The sequence below is a fragment of the Netta rufina genome (genome assembly GCF_964035555.1).
Source record: "Netta rufina genome assembly, chromosome: 1".
Classification (NCBI taxonomy): domain Eukaryota; kingdom Metazoa; phylum Chordata; class Aves; order Anseriformes; family Anatidae; genus Netta; species Netta rufina.
The window spans coordinates 81,384,488-81,397,468 of NC_140123.1; the positions used below are offsets into that span (position 1 = coordinate 81,384,488).

At 43.7% G+C, this 12,981-nt stretch overlaps 1 protein-coding gene across 2 annotated transcripts in view; it reads right to left on the reverse strand.

The window, feature by feature from the left end:
* MAP3K15 (mitogen-activated protein kinase kinase kinase 15) overlaps nucleotides 1–12,701 on the reverse strand; it is an 82,445-nt gene extending 69,744 nt beyond the window's left edge. For both annotated transcript variants that reach the window (XM_084284265.1, XM_084284264.1), the window contains exon 1: nucleotides 12,306–12,701. In XM_084284265.1, coding sequence (XP_084140391.1) covers nucleotides 12,306–12,627 — 322 coding nt within the window. In that variant the 5' untranslated portion in view covers nucleotides 12,628–12,701. The remainder of the gene's footprint in view (nucleotides 1–12,305) is intronic.
* Between the last annotated feature and the right edge of the window lie 280 nt (nucleotides 12,702–12,981).

Consider the following 12,981-nt stretch of genomic DNA (forward strand, 5'->3'; position numbering starts at 1 on the left):
AATTTGGTACACTAAAGTTCACGGGTCTGGGTAAAGCTATTGAAAATCTTTTTTTTCCTTTTTTTTTTTTTTTTTTAAAGAATTAAAGCTTTAGCACATATAGATAAGTGAGACTTCCCTACTCTTGATCCTTTTTTCTTTTCAAATAATCTTTAAAAAACAAACATCAAGAAACAGCTCCGTCACTACCAATGTGTGAGGTATCCAGCCTCATACTAGATGGCAGATTTCCTCTTATTGGGATAGACTCTCAGCCTTTCATTTCGGGCCCACATAAAGTACAATAAATTACGCACAAATAAATTGTTAATTAAAAGCAGGCAGCATTATTAAAGTGGCAAGGCAAATAAAGTTTAGAGAAAACCACAGATTCTTGGTTGGCCAAGAGACTTCCACTCACGTACAGATGCAGAGCTCTTGACTCAGTACTCCGCATGCTGGGCAGATGTGGACTCAATCCATTTTTAACTTGCCTGTAAACACTACAGGCATTACGAGCCAGCCTAAAGGCTGTGGGTGATACTACAAAAATCCTGATGTACCACTGAATATTGTCACTTCAAAAACATGCAACATCCATTAAAAAGTGAGCAAACTATTTCCAGGCACTGGGTAGTGATCCATACAATCCAGAATTTCAGTAGAAGCTCTCATTTCCAAAGCAAGTTGCAAACATTATCTACTTTACCTATCCTATGAATACAGTACGTATCATTACTTCCAGCTTCCAGATGAGGAACATTAAGCACAAACCCAGCTTGTTCACTATCACAGCACATCCATTCTACATTTCCCTATTTTAGCTTAGAATGTAAGTAAAAGTAAGTACAAATTATAACCCAAAGCTAATCACCATGGGATCGCTATAGAATCACAGGAATATTAGTGCTTCCAAGTTGTGATTCAGCAGACAAACTGAATCACATGAAACTGATTTAACAGCAAACTGATTTAACGTCACCAAACGTGGTCTCTATCATTTATTAGAGTGTAGAATGGCTCACCTCAAAATATATGTACGTATAAAGTTGTCAGGAGATGCAGTCCACCATGGATGCTGACAAGATCTCAGCTTAAAAGAGGGAAAAAAATACACCAACAAGTATTTAATAAATCCCAAGACACATTGACTTTTTCACTGAAAACTCAATTCTACAAGTATTGTTAACTGCCTCTTGAGGGTAATTATAGTTGCAGTGTTCTATGTATTACACAGCTGAATCCACATTGCTGTTCCAATCAACAGGATATGGTTCCAAACAGACTTCAGGAAATCTCTGGCACAACTTGCTGAAGCATACTTTTCTTCATATTCTGGGGAAAGAATGTAGTTTCTAAAGATTTGGGGTTGGTAAGCAAAGAAGAATAAAAACAGAATAAAAAATAATTAAAAAGCTGCACCCCAGCTTCACGCATCTCCATCCTAGAACTGCTTCTCTGCTTTGTCCCAGTGATCACAGTGCAGTGTAGTACAGATAGATGACTGATCAGAACTAAGCAGTACAGAAAAAAACTAATGCTTGTTGTATTAGTCACTCTGAAAATCAGCTTACAACTTTCACAGCAGAGCTCCTATTTGTTCCTTCAGGCCATCAGGACCATCTTTGTACTGTGTTCTGGTCTGCAGTTGGACGATGAGATACCCAGGCTATCAAAGGACGTCAAATCACAGAATCATTACAGTTGGGAAAGACCTCTGAGATCATCCGGTCCAACCATACCCCAACCTCCAGTATCACCCACTAAACTACGTCCCTGAAACGCTGTTGAGAGTGGGCATTTGCTGTTTTTTCCTTTGGAATCAGAGTTAAGCTGAGGTTTACTAGTTGGAATTAAGTACTAACTGTGCAAGATGAGATTAAACCAGCATATTTCTCAAAAAATACTTGCAAAGTGTTCAGGAAAGTATGACAACATGGCCAGTTTCATGCATAGCAACATATACTCCAGGAGGAGGACGAGATCTATACCACACATTGCAGCACTTGTGACTCTTCAAAGCTTTATCAACTTTGATGAGGCACTTGTCAAAGTCAGGGTTGAGCAACTACCATAGTCAGATCAGAGGCCCCGTGGATTTACTAAACAGCCAGGATAGAATGGCACCTGCCAGCTATTTCAAGGACCATAAGGTGGAAAATCCAAATTTGGTCATATTGAAGGAAAAGGATCAAGTGTACATAGCAATCAGTACCTTGTGAATCTGTCATGGTAGGAAGTATGCCACAAAGTTTTGACTGAACAAACTAAATTCTGGATAACCATCTTTAAAATGGTCTAAAATAGCAAAAGTTAATGAAAGTAACTTGGTATTCTTCTCCAAAGTTGTACTGTATCTTCACAGCGGTGATCATAATCACAAAACAAGGAATCCAAATAGGCATTAAAGGGAAAAATGAAAATAGAGACAATCAAGCATTCCTACATGTATGTGCAGTCTTCACTGCAAGCCACATAGTCAAATCAGTTTGTTTTTTAAAAAACGGTATCAAGACTTACCTAGTTTTGAACTGTAGTTATTAAAATAAGCAAAAAGTTTAAGCAACTCCAAAATCTAATTACAACGGAAACAAAAAATCCAACTTGACCATTTTCAAACTCTTTTCACACTGGGTTGGGTACTTCCTCCACAACCAGACTCCATAATTTGCCAGTTAGCTTAAGGACCACGCACAGCATTAGCAGGCAGAGGCACAATGTCTGGCTTTGAGCTGGGTGATCACATCCTTTTCTCACGCTGACAGTATAAAGACTGGAGAACATCCAGGACACAGAAAATACCTGAAACAACCCAGCTTTCTACAAAAGGCAGAGACGATGCTGACAAAAGCAGAGAGTTGTTCTATTTCACAGCAGGGCTTCTGTGTGTGCAGCGCTAAGTAAAGAAGCCTAGTACAAAGCAGCAACTCCACTGCAAACATTTCTTTGCAGGAGCTTTTCTCCTGCAAACTTTTATTTCCAGCTAAGATTAAAGCAGCAGAGATGACTGGTCTGTTGCTGTTTGAAAACAGCGCACACAGAATATAGCACTGTAACTGTTTCCATTCACAAATTCCTAGTCCTGTTTCAGCTTGTCACTCTCAGAACAAAGGCAAGACAAACAAGAAACCTATCCCCCCAGCACACACATATTAGAATTTAAAGGGGAAAAAAAGTAAAAAAAAAAAGTTTTACAACTCTGTTTTCAGTGCTCTTGGAGGCAAAAGAGTTTCCACAACTCACACATAGCACTAGTAGAAGGTTGAAGTGTTTTAGGGAAAGCTCATAAGCTCATTATCATATTGATTTACTGCTCATTTATTTATTTTTGTATTTATTTATTTTAAACAGAACTAATACATTTGATTTTACTCCTGAAGAGCTTCAGACACTAAGTGAACAGCACCTCTCAAGTTGTCAAGAGGCCAAAGACCACCCATCATTGAGCTGTGTCTCTGTGCATGCAGGCAAGTTCTCCTAAATGGAAGAAGAGAGAGACACAAGCAGCAGAGAGTTTAGGCATTTCCTCTTTCAACTTAATGCAAAAATGAAACAAGAAAGATAATACCCAGGGAAACAGGTTTAAAAAGCACCACAAGATTATTCTATTTATAGTTACCCTTTGTTTCCTTCTTTAAACAGGTATTTAAGAATGTTTCACGAGAATGTAAGCCTAACAGCAGTGTATACTATACTAGACACAACCGTGTGCCCAGATGTTCAGCTATGGCAAACCAAATGATTTCCCTTAATGCCGGATTCAGCTACAGCACCCCAGCTGAGCAGAAGGCTGGGGATGTACTCTTTTAGCAGCACCACTACTGTTTTGGATTTGTGCCTGGCAGCACAGACGGCTTCATTCAATGGAAGGTCATGCTTACCAAGGCTGGGGCCGTGCCCTTTGGCCATACGAAAGTATTATGAAGGATAAAAAAAGCAAGCACATTTCATCATGGCAGACTGATCCAATGCTTTTAAGTGTCAGAATTCACATTGCAGCTTTGGGCCCCCCTTGTCACAGACCGCAGAGGTGCAGTTTTTGCTCCTGAATTGCCTCTATAGCAGCCCCAAGCTCCCAAGAAAAGGTAAAGGTAGCTGCAGCTCCCAAAAGAAAGGCAAGAGGCTAGGTGGAATCGTACTGTGGGACACGTGTGGCCCACCAGCAGCTGCCAGCTGAACCACGCTGACCTCAGCAGGGGCTGCAGCTCTGCTGTTTACAGCAAGCCCGTGCCTGGGAGCAGGATAAAACAACAGCTGCCCTCTCTCTTGGCTCAGTCTCAAGCACCCACGCTGCCATTCAAAGGCAGCTTGAGGTTAAAGCATCTCCCATCCACACCGAAAAAAACAGAGCCTACCTACCATGTTCACAGATTCCACCTGCAAGCAGTAAACCACCCCAAGGTCCTCCTAAAGGAAGGCCCCTGCCTGTCTCCACGGCCTCACTCCAGCCACGTAACATCATTGCAGCGTGAAAGGAGGCAGCAGCTACGCCAAACAGGCGCTGCAGGGGCTGCTCCTCTGCATGTGCCAAAGCAGCAGCATGCCCCTGGGGTCAACTGGACGCAGGCTGCAGCCAGCACAGACAGCCACCCAGCCTGAACTTGCGGCCATCGCTGAGATAGAGTGCAGAGGAAGCCAAAAAGTCTGGAGTTCTCATCCCAGTCCTGCACCAACTCCTTACATGCCAGAAAAGCTTTACCTCAATCCTTCTACATCTGCAAAACAGGAACATTAGTTACTTTTTAACTACGGAACACATCAATATTTGTTTAATATCCACATGTAATTTGATGATAAAACAAAAGTGAGGTATAATTACACTAAAAAAAGCAAAACATGACAGCAGAATGGCACATGAGCTAACTGCATTTCTCTCACCATTTGCCTATTTCATGGAAGAACAAAAATTAAAGCAACGTAATTAACCCACATAAAGAAACATTGCCTTTTAAAAAAACATTTAATTTTGTGAGCTCAGGTCTTGCAGAAACAGTTTGCAAATCTTAAACCCTTAAAGAATATGGTACACACAGCACAGCAGGCCTGAACAAGCATGCAACGGGTGCAAAGGAGCCAAGGGACCAGGCTTGCACATCAGCAGCCTCAGGTGTACAGCCTGGTTGACTCAAGCCAGTCAGCCTCACTTCTCACTGCTGCTTTTCAGGAGCTCTCTGATATTGCTCAGACAACTGCTTGCTTACAAGGTTTCATTTTCCCCAAAACATTTAAGCAATATTTAAAAACAAAACAAAAATGTCATCTCTGGTGTTTTCAAGGGCAGTAAGTGTGACAATAATTTGTCTTCAGATCAAAGACAGCTGATGGTATATCCAACCATTCATTACCCATTGTAATGGGTGCAAAAGCTTCTGCCTAATTAGATCTATTTAGAAAGAATCATAAAGTGAAAATATTACATGCAGAGCGAATTAAAACAAATACAAACACACAATTTGCATGACATTCAGGGAGATTCATTCTCAGCTGACTCAATGCCTAGAAATAACCCGATGTGCTCCTAGCTACAAAACTCCATGACATGGGGTTTATAGCCAGACTCTGAATCCAGATAGCTCTCTCAGATTTAAGGTTTAGGAACAGGAGGAGAGAAAAGCAAGCAGAGAAAATGGAAAGCTGTAGGTGATAGAGCACGCATACATGTATACTCTCACCTTGGAACAGGGAAAGGAGCCCAGATTGGTACGATTAACAGCTAGTTTTTAGAGATGTAAACAATTAAATTCAATGCTTCATTAAAAGGTAGCAACTCATACTGGGTTTTTATTGCCACTATTCCTTTCCACATGACCACCTACAACTAAAAAGAGATGTTCTCCAAAAGGAGAAGTAACACAAGACTCTCTCCCCATGAGGGAGTCAGGGTATATTTCTTCTTTTCTTCTTTTTTGTTTTTAACATCTTCTTTATTCTCTGAATGCAGCTCCAATCCTGCATTTGGCCCAGGGCAATAAACCACAGGAACATTCATGGATTCTATATAACCTATTTATGGTTACTTGTTTGCGTGTTTCTAAACTTGTTCCACCAACTTCAAGGAGTTCTTTCATAGAATAGTTGGACCAAAGTGAAGCCTGTCAGGGTACACATTGGAACAGCAACAAGGTTGATACAAAACCATTCTCCGTGAATGTAACCCTGCACCACAGTGCCCAGGATGTCTCATAACACAGTAACACCTACACTTGATAGATTGTCTCGAGCTCACGATGGTCTTTTAAAACTCACCTCATGCACTTGAGTGTAGAAGGACTGCAATACTCGTACACGGCAGAGTTTTGTCACCAGAATATTTAGTTTGATGGCACAACGCAGGGCTTTGCTGGAGACGCACGGACTTGCTCTAGATGTGCAGTACCACGTGGAGATAAAAGATCAGGTGACAGTGTATGTATCTCCTCAGGTTTAAAGAAAATACACCTCCAGACATCGGGATGATTGCAGGGCAAAAAAAGTGGAAGAAAAACCACCAAGTATTCCTCAGTAAAACAGCAACCCCTGCCTGCTGAGGCAGCAGCAGATAGCTAACCTCTAACCCCTTCTCCGCTGTTCGCTGTCACACCCAAGGGCAAAGATAAATTGCAGCAGCAAGGTGTGCCAAAGCTTATTTAAGAAGTTATTGCCCTCAGCTGTCATCCTCACCTTCCTGTCAGAGATTACAGTTCCTGCAGCAGTCAGCAAGAAAAACGTGTGCCTCCAGCTCAACTCTGTTAGTTGCCATGCTGTATATTAACTTAAACTAGTGATAAATGTTGTGTTGTGTTTTGTTTTTTGTTTGTTTTTGGTTTTTTGTTTGTTTGTTTGTTTGTTTTTCCCTCAGGCAAACTTCTAGCTTTATTCCTCAGTACTCCAGTCTCTCCCTAGTTTTTCTTCCTTCCAGTTGACTGTCACGTTGCTGGTTGCTGACTTCAGTGACTGCCGTCCTCTCAAGACATCATGGCCAAATGAGCCAAGGAATATTCCAAGCCTCAGAACAGACTGCTGTGCATCCTTCCTGAGGTAAAAGGATAATCAACTACAGAAACAGGATCTCACAGAAACAAAACGGGAACGTGCAAAACTTGTACAACTGTAGAGGGTGCCACTCCTTCACTTAGCGCTGTGGCCAAAGACCGTGAGCAATAAGCCTTGATAAAGTTTCAGGTAGACAAGTAAAAGCTACTGCTCTTTCCATCTGACATCACCCTTCCACAGGTACAGGGCAGACATTTAACTCTGGCACCACGTTTTCTTTCTTAGCACATCCAGAACTGAAAGACCCTTTGTGTATATAGTCAGACCATGAAGAGACTAAATCGATCTGTAACACCACTAGCAAGGCCACACTCACCCTTTCACCATGCCTCTTCAGCTGATTATGAACACGCTACAGTCATTTTAGTTTGATTTTCTGCAAGGGATAATTCTGAAGAACTTCAAAAATCCGCAGTCAGTTCCTAGGTTTGCTGTTCTTGTGTAAGATTGCTTTTATTTTGTGAGAAAAAATAAATAAATAAAATAAAATAAAATAAAAATACACACCAATGCCTGATACCTGTGGCTTTCTGCCTAAAAATAATGACACTTCCTTCCTAGAGATACATTCAATGTATGCCAGCATCCTGGTTGCTTTTCTTAGGTAGATACCATCGTTCATTTCTGTATAACATACATTACTTTGTTGCCAGCTTGTTTCTTTAACACAGCCTGAGCAAACAGAGCTCATCTTTTTGTTAACAAGCCCTAATTTCACCATTCGTTGCAAGTTTGCTCACAAGAGCTGCAGAACTTCCAAGTTCCCTTTTATTAAAGCATCTTCGAAAGTTTTGTGGTTCCTGAACATCAGAGTCACTCTGCATTACCTGCTGCTCTGAAATAGCTTACTTAAGGCATGAGCCACAAGTGACATTCCTACGCATGGTAAGATTTCAAATGGTGGGAAGTCAGTAATGAGCACACTCAAGGGGAAAAGAAAGAGATGTCATCCTCTTATGACAGAAAATAGCTGTTTTTGCAGCACTCTTCTCAGTGGTTTTCCAAAAAATCATCTACGAGGAAGTCTGCCTGCAGACAGGAAAAAGAGGTTCCTGCTGATCTTTCTCCTTGCACTCTGTCATTAAAGTCTGCTGGGTTTGTCTTCACAAAGGTACCGATTCCAAGAATCATTATATCATAGATTCACACTAAATAAAATGTGCGTGCCTGGGGGCGGGGGGAGAGTGTCTTACGGCTTCAAGTAAATGGCTACGACCTCAGGCAGAATGGGGAAAATGGGATCATGGATGGTACTCTCAACAGAGAGCCCGCTGACCTGATCCAGAACCAGTGGACCTCACAGCTCAGTCTTTAAATGTTAGTGGATACGTATTGGTCAAGGTTTCAATTAGTAAACCAAAAGACAGCTACAGGCAAGCATCTTTTACTACTCTCCTAAGAGAACAAGAGGAACTGCTTCCCAAAGTCCTACCCAGAGTGTACAGAAAATGAATATGCATTATAATAGATCCCTTCAGTATGGGAAACAACTACTAGACATCTTATACAAGCATAACATTTCTTTAGATTATATATATGTATATATATATAAACACAGTAATTTCCTGACACAAAGTTCAGCATGAGACTTTAATGACCATCTTTGTTAAGAACTGAGTGAATGCCAACAGACCCAACCTGACACATATTCTGCAAAAAGAATATGGCAACATTAAATTATATACATGAAAAATACAGAAATTAAAAATGTCTGATTTTTCAAGGAGTAAAGAAATTGTGGGGGTGTTTGTGGAGTGTTACAAGTAGATGAACAACCATCAGCTTAAGCATTTTTGGGTAATAGCTTGATACATAATCGAAAATGTGAGGCAGGGAGAAAACACCAATAAACATTGCAGAGCAAGAGAACAAGAAGGGCATAACAAAGTTTTCAGAAAGCCATGACAGATCATCATACCAGCAGTGTAAATAAATCAAAATGGTTCAATGGTTCCTAAATGACCAGAACGTGTTTTGAGTAAGTCTGCAGATGACACTGAACTGGGAGGAGCTGTTGATTCCCTCAGTGGTGGAGAGGCCTTGCAGAGAGACCTTCACAAGTTCAAGAGCTGGGCAATCACCAACTGCATGAAGTTCAACAAGAGCAACTGCTGGATTCTGCACATGGGACAGGGCAACCCTGGCTGTACATACGAGAGGCTGGAGAGCAGCACCATGGAAAGGGGTCTGCGGATTCTGGTTGATGGCAAATTGAATATTAGTCAGCAGCGTGCCCTGACAGCCAAAAGGACCATCCATACCGTGAGGAGCATCAGGCATAGCATGGCTAGCTGGCTGAGGGAAGGGATTGTCCCACTCTGCTCCACGCTGGTGCAGCCTCACCCCAAGTGCTGTGTGTACTTTGGGGCACCACAATATTAGAAGGACATAAAACTATCAGAGAGTGTCCAAAGGAGGGACACAAAGATGGTGAACGGTCTAGAAAACAAGATACAACATGGTGAAGGGTCAAGAGAACAAGCAGCTGAGGCCCCTTGTTTTGCTCAGCCCCGAGCAGAGCAGGCTGAGGGGAGGCCTCATGGCGGCCTGCAGCTCCCTCAGGAGGGGAGCGGAGGGGCAGGTGCTGAGCTCTGCTCTCTGGGGACAGCAACAGGACCCGAGGGGACGGTATGGAGCTGGGACAGGGGAGGGTCAGGCTGGGGGTTAGGGAAAGGTTCTGCATCCAGAGGGTGGTCGGGCACTGGGACAGGCTCCCCGTGGAACTGGTCACGGCACCGAGCCTGGTAGAGTTCAAGAACTATTTGGACACTGCTCTCAGACACACAGTCTGATTTTGGGGTGGTGCTGTGTGGAACCAGGAGTTGGACTGGAAGATCCTTGTATCCCCTTCCAACTCAGGGCATTCTGTGGTTCTATAACTTTAGAAGTTGCAACCAAGGATTTCTCTGAACATCTACTTTAGACATACCATAGGAACAGGGAAATCTCCAAAGGGGCAGAGGACAGTACAGCCCAACTGTTCAAAAAATATATAAACAAAAAAAAAAAAAGGTAAAGGCATGAACCAGTGAGCTAAGATCTTCAGTTAAAAAACAGACAGTAACTGCAGCAATGCAAGAGCAAAAAAGTTATTAAAAAAGGTGATGCTAGAAGTGGTACTTACTAAAACAGAAGAGCAAAAAATATTGTATTAAAATGATAGTTTATATTTGTTTGGTTTTTTTTTTTGTTTAAGGATGTTCACATTTTCAGGGTACATTGAAGTTGACGGCAGCTAATTTGGGATTCTTATCAATGAACAAATGCTAAACTACCAGTAACATTCTGCGTGATTTTCCAAAAAGTATATACTGATGAAAACCTCTCTGCTTTTTGACAGCTTGCAGTCTGGTTGACAACAGTGACTTGTGCTAATAGACTTGAGTTTCTCTCACTACAGGTAACAACATTAAAGGATGCTTTGACCAAAATTTTTGCCAAAAAAGGGAATACATTACACAGATTACGAAGTTGTCCCCCTGGCTGATCTCAAAAAGTTGTTACTGGAAAGATATGGATACAAAGGCTATTTCAAATGGTCTCCTTTGGAACAATTGCTGGTTGAGGACTATTCAATTAGTTTTTAATGGACATAAAAATTATATAAAACATTTGCTTACTAAGCCTGTACATAAGAGCATTGCAGTAGTATTCAGCAGTAAGGCAGTTTAGTATTGCAAACCATTATTAATCACTTATAAAATGATCTTGGTCCTACAAGATGACCTGAACACCGTAGAGGTTTGCAAAGTTAGGCCACGCTCCCAGACAAGACACCTATTTCATAATGCAACTTAAGAAAACTAATAGCTGTCTCATAATAAGATCTCAGTGCAAAGCAGAACAAGTGTGTGCAAATACATTAATAGGACTATTAGTAGAAACAGAAACATTTTTGCATTGATGAGGCCACCAGGAAGTATAACGTTATGCTTACCTTCAGGAGAGTAAGCTATACAGTAATCCTGGAGCAATGCAAAGAAATTGCTCCTTTATGGCTGTGTACTAAAACACACGAACAGTATATCTGTTATGCACAGAGAATACTTTTCAACTCTGCTAATAGAGATATAATAGAATCTCCTGATTGGGAAGTTGAAGTTAACAAAAAAATTAAAAGAAAACAACAACAACAATGTGAGGTTCCTCAATATTTGGGTGACTTATCAGGGGATGAAATAGACTCAATGTCATATGAGCATTTCAAGACTAAAGTCTTAAAAAGTCTACTTTAACATATCTCATGAGCAAATCAAAGTTTCTTCTTGTGTAAGATGGGCATAAGCCTGGACTTAATGGTACTTTTCTCTTTGGAGTCTGTGAATCCTCCAGTTTCCTGAGGTCCACTCACAAAGATAGGAGAAAAATCAGTCTGGAATTTCTCCACACATACTCACCTTGATTACTTTTAAAATTACCTATTGACCTAGGGGCTTCCTCTGCTTACTCACAAAGCTCCTGACTCTCTCCTGCACTGTCCAACCTAACAGGTGTTTTTTTTTTGAGTGGAGAAGGAAGAAGAGCTTTCTTCTGAACCAACAGAGCCCAATCATCAGCTCAAGCCTGGACAGGGTAAGCAACACTGACAAGCTGTCTTCTTCAGGGCACGCTTCTACACACCCTTAGAATCACAGAATCATTAAAGTTGGAAGAGACCTTCACGATCTGCTCCAACCACCCCCCTACCACCGATGTCACCCACTAAACCATGTCCCCAAGCACCAGGTCCAACCTTTTCTTGAACAACCCCAGGGACGGTGATGCCACCACTTCCCTGGGCAACTACATGACCCAATTTCGCTGTCCAGGTCTGGAGCAGTGTACATGAACTATCTGAGCAAGCCAGATCGGGGTCTTCTGACTGACCTTGTCTTCATGCTACATCCAGCTCTAATGTGTCTCAGCTCTGAGATCTCAGCCAGGCTTAGAGCTGGAAGAAGGTTCTCACCAAACTGCACCAGCAAGAAATTTGCTACTCCTTGAGGCTTGGCTGGCACTGGAGGCTTGCCAGTCTTACTGGGGCAATGCTCTGTGGTGCCTGAAGCAGCTGGTGCAAGGAAGAGACATTTTCTCACACCTCTTGCTCCTTGGCCAGGGTGCTCCTGGAAACCAGGCTCTTGCTGGACATAAGCGTACAGAAAGGCAGTTTAGCACCACAAAGTTGTATTAACCTCTTATAAAGTGACCTTGATCCTGCAAGATGACGACCAAAGAAGCCTGTTAAGGTAGCCAGACAAGACAGCAATAACACGAGGCTCCCCACACACACCCCCCCCAGGCTCCGTCCCCCTCACCCGCGTCGTAGAAGGCGTCCAGCACCGCCGTCTCCCCGAAGTCCAGCTCCCCGAAGTTGACCGTGCCCATCTGAGCCCCCTCAGCCTCGCAAGCCCTCAGCAGGCACTGCCGAGCCCCTGCCTCGGGGCTCCTCGCCCCGGCTCCCCCCTTGGGCGGCTCGTTCAGCACATACACAGCCCGCAGGCAGCGCGCCCGCGGGGCACCCTCCGCCGCCTCCACACCGCCCGCTGCCGCCTCGGGCGGGCAGGGAGCCGGCGGCTCCGGCTCCGTGCCGGGGTGCCCCGGCTCCGCCGCCGCGCTGCCGCCCGCGGGGCTCTCCATGGCCCCTCCGAGGGCTGAGGGGGGCCGGCGGCCGCCTGCAGGTGCTCAGGCGGGGCCGCGCCTCATGGCGAGCGGCTCCCCGCCCGCCCGGCCGCCCTCGGCTGAGGGACAAGCGGGCAGCGCCGGGACGAGGGGGGAGGCGACACCGTCGGGGCGGCCTCGCCTCGTTTATGGCTTCCCCTTCCCCGCCCCTGGTAGCACACGCCGCCTCCCCGCCGGCAGGGGATTTAAGCCGTGTGGCCCCGCCGGGCTGCGCCCGTCCCACTGCCCTTCGCAGCCATTAGGAGCCCCCCCCCGCCTTCAGTCGTTAGACGGAGGTGAAGAAGTTGCCGAGTACCTCAGCCTTCTCCATGT